The 24,025-nt window shown below is 39.0% G+C and overlaps 2 protein-coding genes across 2 annotated transcripts in view; one reads left to right on the top strand and one right to left on the bottom strand.

Annotated features, from left to right (window-relative positions):
• Nucleotides 1-16,232, bottom strand: part of PTER (phosphotriesterase related) — a 30,259-nt gene extending 14,027 nt beyond the window's left edge. Inside the window, 4 exon segments of the mRNA XM_027121966.1 lie at nucleotides 12,872-12,891; nucleotides 12,893-13,138; nucleotides 14,609-14,701; nucleotides 14,704-16,232. Of these exon segments, the coding sequence (XP_026977767.1) occupies nucleotides 12,872-12,891; nucleotides 12,893-13,138; nucleotides 14,609-14,701; nucleotides 14,704-15,042 (698 nt within the window). The 5' untranslated portion in view covers nucleotides 15,043-16,232.
• RSU1 (Ras suppressor protein 1) overlaps nucleotides 1-24,025 on the top strand; it is a 356,063-nt gene that overhangs the window by 283,238 nt on the left and 48,800 nt on the right. The gene's annotated exons all lie outside the window — the stretch shown is intronic.

Genomic DNA, 24,025 nt, shown 5'->3' with positions numbered 1-24,025 from the left:
TCAGCTCCTCCAGTCTGTGAATTCCAGGGCCTGGAGGGTAAGCGCTGTGAGTGTCGCTGTATTTTGAGACTGGACTAGCTCAGGGCCTGACACATACAGAAGCACAGAATATCTTCAGTGCCAAAACTTATGAACTCGACCAAGTCATTAAAAAAAATTTTTTTAACTTAAAAATACGATACTAAGGAGATGCTTATATATAACCGATTTATTTAAAACAATGTTTAATTTCAATGACTGATTATTATAAAAATTGTTTACCACAAAAGAACTCCAAAAAAGTCCTGTCTCCCTCTTCACTGAATTTCTTAATTTAAAACCAATGAGTATTTGTACAGATAGTGTCATGTGGGATTCTTTATAATTTTTTGAGAGTTCTTCAACAACCACTTAAAAGAATTATTAAACTCACCTAGAATTGTTGATGTAACAACCTAAAATAACTTTTAAAATAGTTGTAATACAATGTTTAAAAGAAATTAATGTATAAATTACTATAACCTAATAAATTCAACGTTAATATAATTTTAAGACACTACGTATATTTCTGTACCATTAACGGCAGTTGCAACTTACCTACAAAATCTGAAAAATTCTTAATTGATGAATTTCAATTAATTTATTTTTTAATGTCAAAAATAGAAACTGAATAGAACGAAGTAAGTTTTTAATGTACGGCCTAAACATCGTCTATGGCTAGAAAGTATAATTTATTATTTCAATTAAATATTTACCAGGAACTCTGGTTTCACACAAACTCAAAGCCATCAATTCAGATGGTGCATTCACATTAATATACTAGTTTATTCCCATATATGTAGGTATTTTAAAGATTCTTTTGTCTTTTTTAGAGGATTTTTTGGTGATAAAGCATTACTTGTATGGAACAGTCTTTTCAACTGTAAGGAGTAACTGGGAATGAAAAGCAATAGAAAAATAATTCCGATTGCAATGTATTTATTTTACACATTCCTCATTATCTATATTTGAACAGGCGTCTTCCTCCCACGTGATTCAGTTCTCTTCTTGGGTCTTTATCGTACAGACATGTTTAATGATGTCATAGGAGGGAATGACGTCACATTTTCAATATTATGACATAAGTGTAGGCTTGAGGAAAAGGAACAGATGGCTGCAAGAGAAAAAAACTCTTGTTTAAATTACACCAAAACCAGAAGTTGGCTCTGAATTGCGAAATGTAATTAAAACCTCATTTTAAAATGGATTTCACAGTTTATCCACCCTAGGAAGAGCTTTTTACCATATGAACTTTCCAGCTACCACAGAGCACAAAAGAGGTTGCGTTTTTCATGTAAGCGATACACAGTTCAAGGAATGATGGTATTGAGGAGAGTGAAGATATATCTCATAGACATGGCAATCCTTTTTGTTATAATGTCACATTTCACGGGAATGGTGTCAGAGTCATGAAAAATGTCTCTAGAAGAAAAAAATTACTTGTGGAAGCTTTTGGTGGGTATAATGTATCAGAGAGAATACAGGACTGGTGCCTTCGTTTGCTCTTGACATTGGACTGATTCGCCCAAGTGTCTTTGTTAAAGAGTGCGATTTAGGATACTCAACACATACCAATTACCAGCATAACTTAATTGCATTTTATTCGGCACTTTTAGGTATATTAAGTAGTTTTGCTCCATTTCAGTTTGTCCGGTATTTGCCTGGATTTTCTATTTCTTTTAAAATAAGTTTTGCAATGAAAGGAAAACCATGATAAACGATAATCAGGGACATTTGCCTAACACAGTAAGGGTTAAAAAATAATTTTTCTTAATGCCTTTTGACAGATGAGCAAAAGACTGGAGGCTTAAATGACTTGCTGACGGTCACTTAGCAAGTAAGTGCTGGTGTCAGAAATAGAATCAGACACTGTGACCCCAGCACTCCCTCTTTCTCCATTGTCCCAGGCAGACATAGAATAGGCACTGCATTCATGAAAGAATAGCTGTGGTCAATGTCACCACACGACATCACACAGAAATGTGTTCAAGGTTTGTGTTTCTTTGTCACTGAGTGCTCTCTACAAACCAATGTAGACTTTAAAAAAAAAAATTTTTATTGGAGTATAATTGATTTACAATGTTGTGTTAGTTTCTGCCATACAGCAAAGTGAATCAGTTATACATATACATATATCCACTCGTTTTTAGATTCTTTTCCCATATAGGTCATTATAGAGCACTGAGTAGAGTTCCCTGTGCTATACAGTAGGTCCTTATTAGTTATCTGTTTTATATACAGTAGTGTGTATATGTCAACCCCAATTTATCCCTCTCCCCCTTCCCCCCATAACCACAAGTTTGTTTTTCACATTTGTGACTCTATTTCTGTTTTGTAAATAAGTTCATTTGTACCATTGTTTTAGATTCCACATATAAGTGATATCATATGGCATTTGTCTTTCTCTGTCTGACTTACTTCACTCAGTATGACGGTCTCTAGGTCCATCCATGTTGCGACAAGTGGCATTATTTCATTCTTTCTATGGCTGAGTACTATTCCATTGTATATATGTACCACATCTTCTTTATCCATTCTTCTGTCGATGGGCATTTAGGTTGCTTCTGTGTCCTGGCTATTGTGAATAGTGCTGCATTGAACATTGGAGTGCATGTATCTTTTCGAATTATGATTTTCTCTGGATATATGCCCAGGAGTGGGATTGCTGGATCATATGGTAGCTCTATTTTTAGTTTTTTAAGGAACGTCCATGCTGTTCTGCATAACGGTTGTATCAATTTCCATTCCCACCAACAGCGCAAGAGGGTTCCCTTTTCTCCACACCCTCTCCAGCATTTGTTGTTTGTAGCTTTTTTGATGATGGCCAGTCTGACCATTGTGAGGTGATACCTCATTGTAGTTTTGATTTGCATTTCTCTAATAATTAGTGACGTTGAGCATCTTTTCATGTGCCTCTTGGCTACCTGTATGTCTTCTTTGAAGAAATGTCTGTTTAGATCTTTCACCCATTGTTTGATTGGGTTTTTTTGATGTTTGATTGGGTTGGTTTTTTGATATTGATCATGAGCTGTTTGTATATTTTGTAAATTAATCCCTTGTCTGTCGATTCATTTGCAAATATTTTCTCCCATTCTGTGGGTTGCAGTGTAGACTTTTATGTAAACTTTAGCTACCGTCATACCTAATTCTATGCCAGTAGCCATGATTGTATGTTTAAAAACATCTCGTTTTTCTTACATTTTCCTGTCTCATGCCATACGGGTAACAGAAGAAATGTCAGTGGATATTAGGAAATGAGAAAAGGGCACTGTTACTAGTAAATATTTTCTCTTAACAATTCTCATGTGCTTATCAGGCCCCTACTTTGTTGCCTGAATTAATGTCTTTAATTTCTCGCTCCGTAGTTGGATCTGAACTGATATGACTAAGTAAGTTGTCTTTACTATATATAACATGTACAAAGTATATACTCTACAAGACGTACTCATTCCTCTCACCACACACTGTGCATTTTGCACGTAATGCATGCATACACAAGATCCTAACAATAACTGTTAAGAAATACAGCACCGTATGCAGAGGATTCTAAGTGTTATAAACCATTTCATGCGCAAAACATTCCAATTGTTCTTTTTTTAAAAAAAAAAAAAGTACCTCCACGCTATTTAAATATATAAAAATATTTTGGTCACTTTTAAGTTTGCCAGACTTTTGCCTGGAATTGTTTTTGGATGGTTTCACATTCATTCACTAGTATTCACAGGAATTAAAACTGTACAGTTCAAAGGATACCAGATGATTATTTACAAAGGATACCAGATGATTATTTACAAAGGATACCAGATGATTATTTACAAAGACACCCTTAAGATTAAGTCACCATTATTATAATGAAGTAAGCAGTGCTGAAGGCAGAAAATGGGTCTTGTCCCCTGCTACATCCTAGTGTCAGGTATATGGTAATTAGGCACTTAACAAATATTTGTTGAATGAATGAATAAATGAAGTGATTTTCCACTCACTCACTTAATCTAATTAAGAGCATGAAAACAAATGTATCTAAATTGTGTCCTTTAAGGAGGTGGATGAATTTGGCCTGAATAATCAGGGGTAAAGAGCCCATCCACTGCAATCTGCCTTCTCCTCTTTCAGAAACCCTTGGGTCAAATTCCTCTCCCTTCCACAGGGAGAAATTTTCAAAGAGAGAGATGTGCTCTGTTCCTGCACTTAATTAGCATTGTGCCTCTAATCAAACTCTAGGCCCTGGATTTCCATGAAAGCCCTTTGGTTTGTTAAATCCGTAAGTAGGAGAAAGATTGAGGCGTAGCACCTGTCTTTGGCCGTCCCAGTGGCTCCGAGTTTGATCAGCGAATAGTTAGTCCCCAGATACCTTCCAGCCATGTTGCTCTACCCAGCTTGCCTTGGTGATGACAGAATGTTGCTGTCATAAAAATACCTACAGCTACTCTATAGTACATTGCAGAGAAAATTCCTTGGAGGCGGATGGCAAAAAGACTCTCCATGGGTTATCTTCTTCAATCCCATATACCCTGTATCAAACCAGGGGCAGAGGCGGTGCTGTGATCACATGCCACCTGGAAATGTGGCTAGAGTTTTAACAGGTAGTCAAGTTTTAATACGTGATTAAAACACATAAAGCCTTTGTGAATTAAAAGCCCAAACGGGAACACATAAGTGCTGGTGTTATTTTTCGACAAATGTTGACTTTGGGCGGCTGTAACTGTCAAGGGCAGCCCCCTACAATGTTCCCCAGGGTTACATCCACCGCAGTCCACAGGCACTTCCACAGGCCTGTATTTCTTAAAGAGAACAGATGGTTAGGGGAGGGGCCCAGACACAGAAGCAGATTTATCTTGTCAGGCTGTGCTCTCCAGGCAAATGACCTGAAGCAGGTCACAAGTGGTCACATGACAACAGTGTGGTTCAGAGGTGTCCTAAGGTGCTGGCCATTCCTTAACTCTTCTCTCTCAGGGTCTCAACTGCTTCTTTTGGATAGGCACATAGCAGTTTTGTTGTTGTTGTTTTATGTGTGTGTGCATGTATTTTAAGGTAAAATGCCTTATTATGAATGCTAGTGAAGATTTATATATCTTTAAAAATATTGAATTGTTGGTACTTCCCTGGTGGCGCAGTGGATAAGACTCCATGCTCCCAATGCAGGGGGCCTGGGTTCAATCCCTGGTCAGGAAACCAGACCCCACATGCACGCCGCAACTGAGAGTTCACATGCCACAACTAAGGAGCCTGCGTGCCGCAACTAAGGAGCCCTGGAGGCGCAACTAAGGAGCCCACCTGTCACAACTAAGACCCAGTGCAACCAAATAATTAAATTAAAAAAAAAAGATTAGAAAAACTTTAAAAAAATTTAATTGCATCAATGGATTGTGGACACCTGGAGATATTTTATTTTGTATTCTCAAAGGACAGAAATCCTACCTTTAGGGGGATGAATGAACAGTTTTACAGGTAGTCAAGGCTGAGCGGCAGTCCGGCTAGAAAGCCCAGTGTCCTAAAAAGAGTTGCAGGACAGAGCCAGCATCTTACCTTGCTACCCACAGTCACAGCAGCCTGTGGGTTCAGAACCTTCTCTTTCAAGGCTAAAAATTCCTGTTGTTTTCCGGGAGGCCTTGTTTTCAGCATGCTCTTCTTTTTGTGTGTTGTATGTGCATTTTGTTGCATGAAATACATGTTCTTTTGTGATTTGTCCCCATTATAGAAGCTGAAGTCCTTGCCCTTTCAGTACAGGTCAGATTGTGTATGCAGCCCAGCAGACCTCAGAGAGTCTGTGAAAGGCTGACCTAGTCAAACGCCAGCCTGGCAACTGTCTTGCTGTGAACACTCACATCAAAAAGCTAAAGTTGCCTGCCTCTGCCTCCCTGAATTTTTTTTTTCTGTTACTTTATTTGGTTTGTTTTTCCAAATGCACTCCTTTTTCTAAGGCCATTTTCCCCAGTTGCCTGTCCTCTGAAATGTTCATAACTTCTAGGTGTAGTATTTCAGGCCTGGACCCCTGAATAATCCATAATATAGGGACAGAATGGCTGGCTGTCCTAGAATTGGTCTCAGGATTTTCTAGGATGCTCTGAGTTTGTCTGATGTCAGTTCAAGCTCTCCATTCCATCCTGGGCCATTTTAAAAGGAGGCATTGAAATGGCAGCCAACGAATCTCAGATACTGTAGCTTTATTGTTTAAAAGAAAATACATATACATATGTGTATATACATTTTATGTACCTATACATGTTGTTTGATTTTATGAGCAAGGAGTAAACATACACACACACACACACATAGAGTTTGATTTTATGAACAAGGAAGTCCTACTGTTGTAGAAGTTAACGTTTATTTCACAATTTTCAATGAAAGGTTATGTTCTATTAATGCCAGCCCTCATTTTCTCACTTACCTACATGTCTAAGTATAAACAAATAGAGTTAGAAAGATTCTTCTTTAAGAATTAGTTTGAGCCAGTTCAAGCAGTAGGGCAGGCTAAACGTTCACAGGATACCTTGCCAACGTAGTACATGTAAGATAATGAATAAAATGAAAGGGGACAAAATATCATATTTTTAAATGCCTGGCTAAGCTGGTAGGAAAGTAAAGGACTTGTTCAGGGGGCAGAAACAAAAGAGAGAGCAGAGAAAATAAGGAGTAAGGGGTGACCTAGAGCAGCCGTTTGCATGTTTTTTTTTTTTTTGAGGTATAATTGGTATACAATATTATGTAAGTTTCTGGTATACAGCATAGTGATTCACAACTTTTAAAGCTTATATTCCATTTTTAGTTATTATAAAATATTGACTATATTCCCTGTGTTGTACAATATATCCTTGTGGTTTATTTATTTTATACATAGTAGTTTGTACCTCTTAATCCCCTTCTGCTATCTTGCCCCTCCCCGCTCCCTCTCCTCACTGGTAACCACTAGTTTGTTCTCTGTATCTGTGAGTCTCTTTCCTCTTTTGTTACATTCACTAGTTTGTTGTATTTTTTAGGTTCCACATATAACTGATATCATACAGTATTTGTCTTTCTCTGTCTATTTCATTAGCATAATACCCTCCAAATCTATTCATGTTGTTGCAAATGGCAAAATTTCATTCTTTTTTACAGTTGAGTAGTATTCCATTGTTTATAGACATCACACCTTCTTTTTTTCTAATTTTTTAATTTTGTTTTACATCTTTATTGGAGTATAATCGCTTTACAATGGTGTGTTACTTTCTGCTTTATAACAAAGTGAATCAGTTATACATATACATATGTCCCCATATCTCCTCCCTCTTGCGTCTCCCTCCCACCCTCCCTATCCTACCCCTCTAGGTGGTCACAAAGCACCGAGCTGATCTCCCTGTGCTATGTGGCTGCTTCCCACTAGCTGTCTATTTTACATTTGGTAGTGTATATATGTCCATGCCACTCTCTCGCTTTGTCCCGGCTTCCCCTTCCCCCTCCCTGTGTCCTCAAGTCCATTCTCTAGTAGGTCTGGACATCACATCTTCTTTATCCATTTACCTGTTGATGGGCACTTAGGTTGCTTCCGTATCTCGGCAATTGTAAATGATGCTGCTGTGAACATTGCGGTGCACGTATCTTTTTGAATCAGTGTTTTTGGCTTTTTTGGATATGTATCTAGGAGTGAAATTGCTCGGTCATATACTAGTTCTATTTTTAGTTTTTTGAGAAACCTCCGTACTGTTTTCCACATGACTGAACCGACTTACACTCCTGCCAACAGCGCACAAGGGATCCCTTTTCTCCACACCCTCACCAGAATTTGTTATTTGTGTTCTTTTTGATGGTGGCCATTCTGACAGGTATGAGGTGAGATCTCATTGTGGTTTTAATTTGCATTTTCCTGATGATTAACGATACTGAGCATCTTTTCATGACCATCTGTATGTCTTCTTTGGAAAAATGTCTGTTCAGGCCTTCTGCCCATTTTGTAATTGGGTTGTTTGTTTTTTTGATGCCTGGGGGGTTTTAAAGGACGAAGTGAGAAAGAACTGGGGCTGAATAGAAATAAATCAGAGACATAGCTTCTGCCAGCACATGAAGGGAGTACTCCTCTCACCCAGAACAACACCCATGTGGGTGGACTCAGTGCAAATCTGGCCCACAGAAGGAGTCTTTGGAGATTATATGTCTTCCTCAGTCTTGTCTTCTGGTGGAGGGGAGGCAGTTGGGAAAAAAGTCTTCCATGAGAATCTCTAACCACAAACCTGCACTTACTGAGTTTGGGGGCCAGAATTCATAGCACCTGTGTGGTTCTAAAACCCTCAAATTCTTAAACAGTCACAGAAAGATAAATACGGTATGATTCCACTGGTATGACGTACCTGTCGTCACATTCGTAGAGACAGACAATCGAATGGCGGTTGCCATGGGCCAGGGGTGGGGGGATGGGGAGTTGATGTTCAGTGGCTATAGAGTTTCAGTTGTGCAAATGAAGAGAGTTCTAGATATCAGTTGCCCAACAACGTGAATGTACTGAACACAACCAAACTTGACATTTCAAAATGGCTAAGATGGTAAATTTTATGTTATGTGTATTTTACCACAGTAAAAATTGTCTTTTAATTTTTAAGAATTTAAAGTAGTCTCAGGTTGGTAATGCCCCCTGACTGCCTATAAGAAACAAACATAGCAAACAAACAAAAGGCCAGGAAAAGACCCTCCCACCCAGGATTTGTAATAATTCCCAAGGAATCTACGATCACAATAATATTTTACAAGGAAATAATGAGTGAGGGCCAGAAGAACCAACAAACTATACACTCAGAATAAAAAGACAGTGGGAATTAGATTTATTAAGTGCAAGGTTAACATTGTATGCTTAATTTTTTTTTTTAAAGATGAAGCTGAAAGCATGTTGAAGGAAAAAGAAATTATCAAAATTAACCAAGGAGATTTGAAAAGTAACCAAATAGAACTTACAGAAGAAAAAATAAAAACTATAGTTCTTAATATTATAGACCAAATTGATAGACTAAGCAGCAGATTGATTCCACTGGAGAGAGAAGGAGTAAATAGGAAGATGGAACTGAAGAAATTACAGCTCAAAGATGCAAACGGATGGAAGTATGAAGTGCAGGTATTAAGATCCTACCTATATCAACTTATAGTTTACAATGTAAATAATCTGGAAATATGGGTGAAGCAATATTTGAAGAGACAATGGCTGAGATTTTCCAGAAACAATGAAAAATACCCTTCTACTGAGGAATTCCAAGCATACAAAATAAAAAGGAAATTCACACTGAGATAGGGAAAATACAGAATACCAGAGAAAAAGATGCTACAAGTCATCAGAAAAAAAAAAGACAGGTTACTTCAAAGGAAGCACAATTACTTTGAGCTGATATAACAGCAATAATACATGTCAGATAAAAATGGAAAGGGCTTAGAAAGAATAACTTTTAAATAGAATTATCTATTCTAATTCACTATTATAAATTATCTATTATATTAAATGATCTCTTATGAATGAAGGAATAAATGCATTTGCAGACACATGAAATCTAAGCATTTATTACCAAAACAGACCCTCAGTAAAGGAACTTCAAATGATGTACCTCAGGAAATAAGTAGTAATTTAAGGATAAAGGTCTGAGATGTGAGAGGAAATGATAAGCCAAGAAAAAAAGCAAAAAAGTTAATCTAAATCTACATTAACCATGTTTTTTAATAATAAAATAATCTCTTATCACTGGGATTAAAAAAAATCAAGTAGGGAATTCCCTGGTGGTCCAGTGGTTAGGACTCCACGCTTTCACTGCCAAGGGCCTGTGTTCGGTCCCCAGTCGGGGAGCTAGGATCCCACAAGCCATGCAGTGTGACCAAAAAAACAAAAATCAGGTAGACCCCACATCCTGGAAAATATAGCCTAAGACTTAGATGGTGAGTAACTGAGGTTTCTAAAGTTCTTGTATTACTAGGAAGGAAGGAAGGTAAAATTGTTTACTTTTTTTTTTTTTTTTTTTGCGGTAACACGGGCCTCTCACTGCTGTGGCCTCTCCCGTTGCGGAGCACAGGCCCTGGACGTGCAGGCTCAGCGGCCATGGCTCACGGGCCCAGCCGCTCCACGGCATGTGGGATCTTCTTGGACCGGGGCACTAACCCGTGTCCCCTGCATCGGCAGGCGGACTCTCAACCACTGCGCCACCAGGGAAGCCCTGTTTACTATATTTTAAAATGTTTTAATTTGATGTGTTAAATATACATGTTAAATTTTCTACTATAACTACTAATAGGATATAAATCGTACACATACCTTCCAAAGAAGTAAAGAGGATAAATAGAATATGGAGGTGAAAAAAAAAAAAACAATAAAAAGAAATCAAGAAATTTTAACGATAACTATGACAAAAAAAATGAAATAAGCATATCAGTAAACATAGTCAATGCAAATAAACTGAATTTAGCATATAAAAAAAGAGAATGGGTAAAACTCCAAACCCAGCCATATGCTTTTTATACAAGACACATGTAAATTATAAAGACAAACACAAAAAGACTGGTACAGTCACATTAACATCAGATAAAACAGCTTTTAAAACACTAGTACTGGGCTTCCCTGCTGGCGCAGTGGTTAAGAATGCACCTGCCAATGCAGGGGACACGGGTTTGAGCCCTGGTCCGAGAAGATCCCACATGCCGCGGAGCAACTAAGCCCGTGAGCCACAACTACTGAGCCTGTGTGCCACAACTACTGAAGCCCACGTGCCTAGAGTCCGCACTTTGCGAGAAGAGAAGCCACCGCAACGAGAAGCCCGCGCACCTCAACAAAGAGTAGCCCCCGCTCACCTCAACTAGAGAAAGCTCACGTGCAGCAATGAAGACCCAACGCAGCCAAAAATAAATAGAATAAATTTATTTAAAAAATAAAAATAATAAAATAAAACACTAGTGCTTACATTGCAAGATAAAACAGCTCCATATATGTTGATATAAGTTTCAATTCATCAGGAAGATGTAATAATTTGTATGCATGTGATAACATAGCTTCAAAATATATGAAGCAAAAACTGAAATATGTACAATCAGAAACTAAAAATCCACCATGAGAGATTTTAACATACTTCTCATAGTAACCAATAGATCAAGCAGTCAAAAAATCAGTAGGAATATAGAATATTTGAACACCACGATTAACAACTGTAGTCTAAGGGGCATATAGAGAGGATTTATATAATAACAGCAGAATGCAATGTTTTCAAGAACTTAATAAATATTTTAAAAATTTTAAAATATATATTATCGATACTCTTTTGTATGCCTGATATACTTCACACTGTTTAAAAAGAATCAAAAATCCTTATTGATTAAAGGTGCTACATACATTCCATATCATACAAAAGTATATTATCAAATACATTATTTTAAATTCAAATGAAGCTACCCAAGATTGCATAGCAAATGGTAGAGGCAAGATTTAAAAGCACATGTCTCTGGGTCCAAAGATTCTATTCTTCACACTGCGATGCACTACCTCTGTGACCAGTATCCAGAAACATCCCTCTGTTTTATCAGTACAACCAGAAGATTCCTGAAGATAGCCAAGTATTGATCTCAATAGCAACCCAGCTGCCAGGACAACTGCCTTTACCTTGAGGTCCCTCAGGTTCCCCGTTAACACTGGCTTCTCTGTTCTGCCACAATTATAATATGTTTTATTTTTTTTCCGCACAGGATTTTACAGTATTTTTATTAAGATGAAGCATTTTACCAATACGTTCTGTAGGAGCATTCGTTTATTAAATAACAGACTGTCGGGTCTGATGATCAGGATTGATCAGTCTGCTAACATGGCTGTATTCCACTTTGCAAGATAGAATTAATTGTAACGTATTATCAGTCTCATCGGTACTGTGTTAATTCTTTCATCAATTCAACGTAAAGGCCGATGTCTAGCCTCTGCAGCATTGTTAGGCTTCTTCATACAAATAACTGCAGCCAACGTCTATTTATATAGTCAGTTATTTTGCTGAGCCCCACGGGTCTAATACAATATGAGGGGGTTGAGTGGTGGACCTCAGAAAGACATGTCCATGTTTCAGCACTCTGAATCTCTGAAAGTGACCCTATTTGGAAAAAGAGGAGACACAGACGAACAGAAGGAGACCATGTGAAGACAGCAGAAATTGAAGTTAGGCTACAAGCCAAGGAAAGCCTGGAACAACCAGACACTAGAAGAGGCAAGGGACCCTCCTCCTGTAGATCCCTGGAGGAAGCGCAGCCCTGCCAACACCTTGATTCCAGACTTCTGGCCTCCAGAGCTGTCAGAGGGTACATTGCTATTGTTTGAGGCCTCCCAGTTTCTTATAATTTGTTACAGAAGCCATAGGAAACTAAGACATAATACCGCCAAACAAATAATATACGTATTACTATTATTTTTTTAGCCGTGCATTTTCCAAAATTAAGATGATTCAAACCACCAGTCACAACAACACACCTCAACACTTCTTTGTGTGTGTTTATTCTCAGGGTGAAAGCCATTCAATTCCCTTTATATTTGCAGATAAATTTATCACTCTTAACTACTGGCAAACACTGAGCATGTGGAATTAGCACCAACTGTGACATCATACCCTGAGACAAAGTGGGGACACCAACTGTGAAGCATTATGAAGGATTAAGTAAATTAAAAGAAATGCCTTGTGCAAAATACCTAGGATACTGACACGGGGTAGGGACACAAAAATGGCATTGGTGATTTTTATTAACGTCTATGGTAAAACTTTATAAATACTATCTTCCAAGTAGTTCGTAGTTTTTTTCTAGTGCTTTATTGATCTGATGATTTTATTTATTTGATCATTCATGAATCTTGCGATGGTTCGCACTAATTGGTAGATGGTCTGCTTACCTATCAAGGTGTGACCTAACTTGTTTTGGAGGTGTCTGCTCCAGCCTCTTGCAGCACTCGGATAATCTGAAATGGTGCACTTGGATTCCTTCCCGGGTGAATGATAACAGGACAGCCAAGCTGAGCCTGAGCGTGAGCTGTTGCCTGTAGAACCTTTCTTTCACTCTCAGTCAGAGGCCAGGAGCAACCAGTTTCCCCAATAACGACACACTTGATACTGGTTCCGTCAGCTCCATGGAGAATTTCATTAACAAGGACATCAGTAAGCTAAGGAAGAGAATGAAAATTGATAGATTGGATTTTATCAACATAGAGTCACCACAGCACATGAATGAATTTAGTCATTCAGTCACTCATCCTTTTAAAAATGTATCCAACATTCATTCAGTTAGTATTGGTCCATGAGAAAGGCATTTTACTGACCAAATCTCAAATTCAGCAAGTTACCGTAAAAGAATTTGAAAAAGAATTGATAAATGTATATGTATAACTGAATCACTCTGCTGTACACCTGAAACGAACACAATATTGTTAATCAGCTCTACTCCAATATAAAATAAAAAAATTTTTTAAATCAAAAAAACAAGTTACTCTAAACCAACGAGTCCATAAAACTTACTGTGATTATTTACCAAGAAATTCATGGCTTTAGGAGGCTGCAGGGGAAAAAGTGACTTAATGAGAAGTACATTCATTGTACATTCGTTCATTGAGATAAAAATCTGTATTTTAACCTAAGGGGCACCCAGAATGTAAAAAGACTGCCTCTGAATCTATGTCAACTGTAGCAAGTAATTCTTTAATTTTCTCTTATTCATTCTGTCCTTTATCCTATACAGCAAAGCAAATTCACAGCACACACAATAATACTTATATTGAGTGGTTAGAAGAATGTGTAATCCCTGATATCAGGATAGTCTTCAAATAATATAAATGTGTAAAAGGGAAAGGCCTGACTGGAAAAAAAATGCAGATAAAATTTTGAAATATTAAGTATTTTAAAGATTAACTGACTCTTTGCAAAGACTGCAGCTGACGTTCTATGCCTATGAAACAGGCAATGGAAGATACATATAAATATATACATATATGTGTAAACACACATCTAAATGTATATTCTACGTATATATAGAAGGAGAGCACACACACATACAAAACGGCTTCATGGCTTATCCTTTCTTTTTGTCCCTGAAAGATTTACTTTTCCTTCTGCCCATTCTTGCTTAAGATCCTATTATGACAAAAACAGGAAAATGGATTTTCTTCTACCCCTCCTGGTTTGTAAAAGGAGAAGGAAACATATTCGCAACTGTGCCAAGTCTCTGCCTGCCAGGTTTCACCCGACAGTGAATTTTTATTGCTGGTTATTATAAAATCCAGAAAGAAAATTGAGGTTGCATAACTGAAGCTGCTAATGGAACACTGAGGTTTACACACAGACTGTGCCACCGCTACTGCGCACCATGATATACATGAATCTAAGTATTAACCCATTGGGTCTTCCGGTGACCAGTGCATTAAGATCTCCTTCCTGGATGCTTTTTCTTTATGAAGTGAAATGTTCCTAATTTAGGTCCCATTGACAGATGCCTTTGCTAGCTAGCAAACTTCTACAGCGTGCCTCTGAGCCAGTGACATTTCCAAATGTAGATGACACGTAGGGATAATCCACGGTCTGAAGTTCTGATGGTTCTGAATTTACACGCAAATATTGTCCAAGAAATTAGGGCTTTTGACCTGCTCCACTGACATGGCTCTGGTCTCTGAAGAGCGAGTTACATCCACATAAAACCCAGTTCCGGATGTGATGTGGACGCCAGTCTCTTCCGCAAAATCCACTTCAAGGTCTGCACATCTCAGCTGATCCCAGTGGTTGTGTTTTCCACCAAAGCTCCTCCACCTTGGGCTTTAAAATCCAACAATTCTTCCTTGATGCCTTCCGTCTCCTGATTCAACTGCAGATTCTCTGTATGGGAATAAGGGTTTTTCTGGATCCAAAATAAATTTTTCATTGTAATAGGTTCATTAGAGATCACTTCACGGCACAGAGGAGGTGGGTAGTAAGAGCAGTCAAAAGTCATTGTCAAGGGTTCGTGGGTCAGGGTGCAGCCCAGTTTGCTTGGCCCCACAAGGCTCAGAACAGTTTGGACTTTCCCACTTAAGTAAGACATTTCTGATGGGACCAGGAGATGCTCTAAAAAGAGTGTTTTCCGGAAAAAAGAAAACTGTAATCAGAAAATTTAACACACACATAAATTCTGTCCATAGGGGATATGAAGCTGTGAACGTATACCGGTATAAGAGAGAGAATCAATGAGACTAGAGATACGATCTCACTTATCATCCTGCCAAAGTCAGAGTCTGCTGCTTGTAAATTGCTTAAGTTCACTGCGGCTCTAAGTGACATGCGTGGCGTTAAATGTCCCCCAACCACTTCCACTGGGACTCCTCTGCCTAATTTAATCCCAATCTACTGGAAGTATCTCTTGGTATTCAGTTCACATTTTTCTTTTGCTTCATTTTACCTCATTAGTCATAGCTATGCTGCCTTGGATAATTCAAAAATAATCTCCGTTAAAGAAAACCAAAACTTCATAATCAATAACTTGTCTCAAAAGCAGCCACGTATCAGAACTGTTTCATTTGTCATTTTTCGGCTAAATTAAATTTACTGAAGCTACTGATCATTCCATGACTCATTCACTATCCACGTGAACCAATTTCTCTTGAAGGTCCGCCATGTGGAAATTGGATATATAAAGAGAAGTACGACAAAATCTCTGACTACGACGATTTCACAGATTATTGCCCCCCGAAACAGCTGGAGGGACTATATCTAGGTTGAATAATGAAAAAGAAAAACAAACTCTCCATTCTAGATGTTTTATTTTGCCTAGGGGGCACCTCAGAAATACACTTCAAAAATACTGAAAAGCAAAAATTCTTAGGCATAATGAGCGACTGAGTTACTGAAACTGAAGTCTGTTGTCTCTAAAAAGAGCAAATACCTCTCTGTTTTTCCTCTGTTTACTTTCAATTGTGACACAAGTTAAGTGTGCACCAAGTTTCTATCAGTGACAGCAAGGACCCGATTCCAGTGCTTTTCATTTCCTAAATGAAGGGATTTGGCTTGGGAAGAAAAAAGACGATCCTGAAAGTGGTGAAGGTACATAGTCAAGGGCAAAACCACAGCCAGAGACAGTGTCCCACTGGAGCACCAACCAGACACACCCAGACGGACGGTGGAAAACAGTCTGCTGGGAACTGAGTAAAACAGTGTCTTTCGAAGCTCTCACATTGTTCCTTTTTCTTTTTTCCTCCTCTCCCCTCTTTTTAATTGTGGTAAGCTATATATAGCATACAATTTGCCATTTTAACAATTTTTAAATGTACAATTCAGTGGCATTAATTACATTCGCAATGTTATGCAACCATCACCAGTATCTGTTTCCAAAACGTTTTTCATCACTCCAGACAGAAACTCTGTAAACATTAAGCAATGATTCTCCATTCTCTCTTTCCCCAAGGCTCTGGTAACTACCAATTTACTTTCTGTCCCTATGAATTTACCTCTTTTAGATATTTCATTAAATATTTGTTCTTTCACGTTGTTCCTTTAAAAGACATTCTGTGACCATTTTCCCCCTTTGATGGGGGAGGCACATCCCTCTGATGGCCTTCTGTGACTTTCTGAGAATCAGTTTTCCCATCTGTAAATTAGAACAACAATGCACATTTCATAGGCTGCCATGGGAATTAAAGTACATAGCACAGGTAAAAAGACCTGTAAAAGTGTCTGGCACCCAGCACACACCTTCAAGAAAACAGTAGCTTTGTTATGCTCCTTCTGGAAAGTATTATATACGTCCTGGGTTATTTCTTTCTAGAGGAAGTGGTTGACTAGAGAAGCAATGGGTATAGCACAAGTTTGTAATGGGTGTAGCGCATACATAAGACAAGGTGAAAATAAATCAGGGGTGGAGAAAGAGGAATACTGAGTTATGGGGCCAATTTACATCAAGCCACTACAATGATCTGGAATGCAGGTGTTTGATATATACTAGCGTGCAATGCATACGTGATTGATTTAGACTGTTTGACAGAGAACTTTAGGACTTGTGGCTAGCATGGCCATTCATTTTTGTCTGAGAGTGCTCGTCTGCAAGCCAGGCTTCCAAAAGCTAAATACTTCACGTGGCGGGCACAGCAGAAGAAGATCGTATCTATTTAGAGAATCAATCTGTAGCTACCAGTCACTACAGACAGCAATATTTTCCACTGATGATGTCTAGGGACTCACTGTTCGATGCCTTATTCCTTGTTACTGTAGCTAGTTCTGAAATCAGAGTACCATTAGTAATAGACTCAATATCCCATATGGGTTCATTTGTTCTTTCCCTCCTTCTGGCTGATGGCCTCACCGATGTGTTCCTAGAGAATTGCCAGGGGCCAGAAACTTGGATAAACTGACGAAACACTATCACTTTTACTAGAAAAGCACCACACTGTGTATTTAATTGATATAGATTTGAAAGAGCAATGTTGGTAAGTTTCAAACTCACAAGCTGCCAGTGAAAAAAACATCACCTAGGAAATGTCATCTCCTCTGGGAAATTCCTCTAACACTCTCAGGCACAGCTAGTTGGTGCTTTCTGTGATCACATACAATGTAACCCACACTTAAAAGATAAAAGATTAAAGAACTATAGCCAACACCACTCTATGCTAGAATGTATCTTTTAGTGGATTAAAATATGCAGGTAGATTTCCTAGTTCCTCTGCAGTGAGGGAGCCCTTTTGGGTCTATATTCACCCTGGAACTTGTTCTCTTCTCAGTCAGCAGGCAAGGGGCTATTAATGGCCCTCCTCCGTAGAGAGAGTGCACAGAATACAGACAGTAAGTGGGCAGTGAAAGCTGCAGTGCACAACTGTGCAAACAGGAGTGACCCCCCACCCCATGCAAAAAGGAGGCTTCAGGCATTTTACAGAGCATCTGTGGCAAGCTGCCACACTGTATACACCTGCACAGAAGGTAGCGGGAAAAGGGTTAGCCAGAGCTATGAACACATCGGCCACAAGCTTTGTTGTACTTCAGGTGTGAAATCTGAGCAGTCAGAGAGACTGAGGACAATCTTCAATTACTAGGACAGCCTGACCAGAGGAAACAACTCTTCCAATTCCAATGGGTATGGAATTAAAAAAAAAAAAAGAACATAGAAATTTAAAGAAAATAAAAAGAGGAACAGAATCAGAGAACAGCACTACTATACCACTGAGCTGGCAACCAGAGACAATATGCAGGATTGGTCTTTTTGGAAAACATATGCATAAATGAACTTTTATAAAATGTATAGCAGGGCTTCCCTGGTGGCGCAGTGGTTGAGAGTCCGCCTGCTGATGCAGGGGACGCGGGTTCGTGCCCCGGTCCGGGAGGATCCCACATGCCGCGGAGCGGCTGGGCCCGTGAGCCATGGCCGCTGGGCCTGCGCGTCAGGAGCCTGTGCTCCGCAACGGGAGAGGCCACAACAGTGAGAGGCCCGCGTACCGCAAAAAAAAAAAAAAAAAAAAAAAAAAAAAAAGTTTAGCAAATTGGCTAAATTACTGGAGTTGGGTGGTGAGTAGGTAGTTTGGGAGCAATTTTAGTTTCATTTCACTGAAATTGTGCCACAGCTATTTCACCCTAGCCATTACTCTTAAGAGTTTTTTCTGTCTACCTAGGGTGGAGATCCATTTCAATTATATCTCATATTTCAGAGAGTAGGACTTCTGAACCTCTGAATAGTTAACATATGAATGTGTGGAATTTCTTTAACAGCAATATACTGTCCAATTTCACAGACATAAGCCCTCTTCCTGCCCCTACATCCGCTGTACCAGGTCCTAGACCAGATTGGAGATACACAATTTATAATTTTAGAAGCAATGGTGAAATTGGCAAGTTGATGTTGGATGAGCTGATTTTCAGTTCACTTGTTCAACAACTGTGTCAGTTCTAAGCTCGGTAATAAATCCCTTGGTCCATTTCACTTATAGTTGTTTCCTTTCCCTAATCAAACCCTGACGGATTAAAAAAATGGGAAAGCATTTCAGAGTTTTATGCAGGAGAAGATATGATCCGAATAACCTGGCAACTGTGCGGAGAATGGACAGAAGCGGGGCCGGTGTGCCTGCAGAGACCAGCGGGGTGTTGCTAGAATCTGGACAAAATCCAGTGGTGGCTTAGTCTGAGCTTGACGCCAGTGGAGATGGTGAGACAGCAGAAGCAGAAAGAAGTACAACAGATGGAAGTTTCTCACTGGCCTTGCTGGTGCTATAAAAGTAGTATCCCCCAAATAAATGGGCTCCTTAGAGAAAAGTGCTGTCTCATGGAAATGTGTGGGCACTTGTATTTTTTTATGGGTTACATCATACGGAGCAGCCAGTACTCCATAAACGCTGCACTTAAAGCTGACATTCGATTTGTGACTAAAATATTTTAAACACCGCATAATACTTTTGGAAGCTGGTTTGACTACTTCCGTCATGTGCAGGTTCAAGCCTTTGACATGCCTTCTCTCCAACAGCGTCCATCCGGTGGCCGAACAACAGTGACACAAGGAATTTCTCCTCACACACGTCCCCACATGTCCACTTGCCCAAATATTTCTGGCTAAGTGGTTCTCCTGTGTGGAGATTTATAACTTTTCATATTAAACACCGTCCAGAGATCAATAGCCATGTCTGAATAAAGAGAAAGAAATCCAGCCACCTCAGTACACAGAACAATATGGGGACCCAGCAAGCTCTTCAAACTGTGACATAAATAAGACAAAACTACTCAGAGATACAAATGAGCAACCTGTATCTGGAATTCAGAGGAAAATGGCGGGTTTCATCCCCAAGTTTTTTTGTTTTTTTTTGTTTTTTGTTTGCTATTTGACTAAGGAAGTAAGAGAGACAAACTCGGGATATTTCCAAATCTCAAACAACAAATATGAAGATGGTGGCAGAGATGTACACAGGAAGTGACATTCCTAGAAAAATGCGGTCACAGGCAGGTGTGCTTGGGAAAGATGCCCCCCCTCCTCTGGCTCAGCTCGGCGCTTCCCCATCCTGTGCTCCTTGATGAGAACGGTTCATCTAAACCGCTAGGTCAAGTCATTCAAGTGTTTATTAAACTCTGAAATTACACCGGGCTCTTCACTGAAGGGATGGAGCTTGTGACTTCGTTGACTCTTTAATTTAGTCAACCATGTGCTAACTAGTCAACCCTTCAAGTCATACACACTGTAACTTTGGTAAATTGTACTGCTGGCTTCTTGAATCCATTACCTGTTCAGTCAACAAACGGTAAATATTTTCTCCTCAATAAAGAAAGAGAGGAAGCATGTGGGTGTAGGGGTAAAAGAGAGGGGGAAAAAACAACATTTCTTTCTATGGAGGTCAAAATACAATATTGCTTACTACTTATCATAGTAACATAAGTAATCGTTGTGCAATGTTGGCAAAATGCTGCTGTCTGCAGAACTGAACGGACCTTCGTGTTTTTCTTCATTTGAAAAGCTAAGATCTTAGCTCATCTTAGCCCTTCTTATTCTCAGAAGAAGGTTCCATACTCAGTGCTTTGAGGATGTTTGATGAGACTTTCTGATTTTGCTAACATGCAGTCCTGGAAGAGAAACATACACCAAGTCACTGGTTACAATAATTAAAACTTCTTTTTCTTCGTAAAGAACTCTCTGAGGTGAAGTTAGTTCTCAGCTTATTATAGAGGGCGTTTTTTTTTTCTTCCATGGATTCCTAGCAATAGGTTGTCTCCTGGAAACAACAATATTTTGAGCAAATTGCACAGCTGGTCCTTAACTGTATTTAGTCATTAAGGATCTTAAATTTTGTGCTAATTTTAATTCTTGGCAAATCAAATTAATGTCTTGTCCACAAAATATCTATATTCCTCACACAGATTCATTTGGGAGGCTATTCTTGAGGTGGCCTGGTTTAGTTGGAAGAATGGTCCGGTCAGAGTCAAAGCTCTTGGCTTTTCCTCTAAACAGCTGTGTGACTTTGGGCAAATAACTTAACACTCTGAGGCTATTTTCCCATCTGTGAAATGAAGGGGTTGACCAGATGACTTCTGGATGACATCCATGCTTCTATGATAGCCTTTAACTTGAAATGGTATTATTGACTTTCTAGAAATCATTATCAATGAAGGTCGTACTTTAAGAACAGTTTTTAAAATGTGTATTTTATATAGATATGCATACATACATATAATAAGAGAGAATGAATTTCATCCATTAAATATCAATTTCACTTATTAACTATGAATAAAGGCTGTACTTTAAGAATGTTTTTTAAAATGTATATTTTAGGGAGTTCCCTGCTGGTCCAGAGGTTAGGACTTGCTGCTTTCACTGCCGTGGGCCCGGGTTCACTCCCTGGTCAGGGAAGTAAGATCCTGCAAACCACGCAGCCAAAAAAAAAAAAAAAAAATGTACATTTTATATACATGTGAATACTTACATACATGGAGAGAGAGACAGAGAAAGAGAGAATGAATGAATGAATTTCACTTTCAGCTACTTCTAAGCTTAAAAGAGAACTCTCCAAGAGGCTAGGAGGGACGGATGGTTTGAAAGAACCCTGAACTTGAAGTTCTGGCTCCAATGTTTCCTACCTGTGTAATTGTGGAAAATTTTAAAGCTTACAGTGAGTTGAGTTGATTTTCTCACTTGAAAACTGCAATAGATCTGCCTGATCTACTGCTTTAGATTTGAAACGAAAAGCAAATAAGATAGTACCTAAAAGCGTTACCTAAATCATAAAGCCCCAGACACATGTCCTGAATTATTATTATTTGCCAAACTTTGAATTCTTTTCCAAATATTTGCTGAGTATCCTTAGGCAAATGAACCTAAACTTGTTCTCTAAAAAAAAACTAACAGTAAGGGGTTGGAGTTGATGAATCAAACTGAGGCTCTAATTTGCTTAGAAAGGAATCCCTTCACTTGAGGCCCATGATTTTTAGAAGCAGATTGACTGTCTCAATTGACATCACAACTCACTGGACTTTTGGAAATGACCCACTGAAGTGACTACAGCTATAGGAGGCCTTCATTATCCACAGAGAACTGGTACTGGAAATGCCTTTTTAAATGAAGGGACTTCAAACAGTGTATTAGCTGCTTTCCATAGCTGGCTTTCAGTGAACTGTGCTTTCCAATATTCCTGTCCTGGGGCAGCAGCCTCTTTCCAGGCTGAGCTAGCCTGTGACTGGCTTTAACCAGTAGTGATGCTATGTCAGTTGGGGAACCAAAGTTTTGGAAGTAGCTTCTGCTTTTGTGTTTTGGGGAACCTTGAGCTGCAATGTAAGAAGTCTGGCTACCCTCTCATGTGGAGAAGGAGGGACCCTAGGACTACATGGAGAGTGGGAGAGGCTCCCGAGTCACCCCACTGAGCTCAGCCTTGTGGCCGTCCCTGGGAAGGTACCAGACAAGTAAGTCATCTTGAACATCTGAACCCAGCCAAGATCCCCCATGACTGCAGGCCTAGCTACAGCTAACCTAGCAGAGTCTGGCCAACCCACAGGGTTATGATTATGGGAGATAATAAAATGGCTGTTACATGAAACCTGTGGTTTGGGGGATGGTTTGCTACACAGCAGTGGATAATCAAAATGTACAGAGACAAAAGCTGAATAGTAAGTCATATTTAAAGGACTTGATTAAAATTTCAAATTAGAAAAATAAAATATTGTAAAATAAGTCATAATTATCAGTGTGCCGTAATGGTTGGAACAAAAAATTAATTGAATGTTGGATTTTAAAAAATTAACTGAATGTATAAATTTTCTGATGAAATTAGGTGATATGACATCCTTTACTTGACTTTCACACCCCAGTTATGAAAAAGGTTATTTTTGCCAAAATATTTCTGAAGACTTTATCATTTTTTTTTTTACCCAGGTCCCCTGTTAACCAGTTTTATGCTGCATATTCTCTTTTGAAGCACTAATCCATGTTAATTTCTCCTCTTGGGTTGTTAAAGGTCTAATTCTGTCACATCCTTATTTTGGGTTTGTATGTATCATAGCATTTCTCCAATATCACTTTTCTCAAATCATGACAAACTGCATCTTTTTTTTTTTAATTTTCAATTTTACTTTGCAGTCTATTTGCATCATATCCCTTGATACTGATGACTATTTACAGCAGTCAGCAGAGTTGAAGAAAAAGATACTCAGATGCTAGGCAGGAACAGAAATTAGGATTAAGGAAACAGGAATGCTAAAACGGGAACTAGTTTTTGAATGGTCAGTTCATTCGTGCATAGATTTGGTTTATCTAAACCTCTTAATGGTGGGGACGGGCACTCATAGTGAGTATATCATAGAGTGAAATTTAAAAGTATATCCCAGCAAATGTCACATTGTACTGAATTGATCTATTAAGGGATTTGTCTCCATTTGACTAGGTGCTCTGTGTGTGTGTGTGTGTGTGTGTGTGTGTGTGTGTGTGTGTGTGTGTATAGGAGGGGAAAGGGGGAAATCTCTCTTTTCTCCCCTATACTTACATAGTATCTAGCATTTGGTTTGCACCTGTGAAACTGGACTGAACTAAATAGAGTCATCTGTTTATGCCCTAATGAGTGAAACAGCAAAAAGTTTCATCCTAAAATGAATAAAGGAAAATTTACTATAACTCTATCATTCCAATAAGATTAAAATCCCCCCCTTTTTGTTGAAGTTTGCAAGTAGAAAGGGCACATAATATGTACAACTGTACTCCAAATCCCAATGGATTATCCCACAAATAGTTACTTTTTCTTTTATATACAAACAAATGTGACAGTCTAGTTTAAATTATGCCTTCTTAGTGAGAAATGAAGACAGAAGTGGCTACACATATAAAATTCTCAAGCCTACAAACTAAACCTCAAGCATGATGTATTTTTTAAAAATAATTGCCGGGGCTTCCCTGGTGGCGCAGTGGTTGAGAGTCCGCCTGCCGATGCAGGGGACGCGGGTTCGTGTCCCGGTCCGGGAAGATCCCACATGCCGCGGAGCGGCTGGGCCCGTGAGCCATAGCCGCTGAGCCTGCGCGTCCGGAGCCTGTGCTCCGCAACGGGAGAGGCCACAACAGTGAGAGGCCCCCGTACCGAAAAAAAAAATAA

The sequence above is a fragment of the Aethalodelphis obliquidens genome, unplaced genomic scaffold, assembly GCF_003676395.1.
Source record: "Aethalodelphis obliquidens isolate GAN/ISIS:26980383/991018 unplaced genomic scaffold, ASM367639v1 scaffold23, whole genome shotgun sequence".
NCBI lineage: Eukaryota > Metazoa > Chordata > Mammalia > Artiodactyla > Delphinidae > Aethalodelphis > Aethalodelphis obliquidens.
This window is presented reverse-complemented; position numbering and strand designations above follow the sequence as displayed.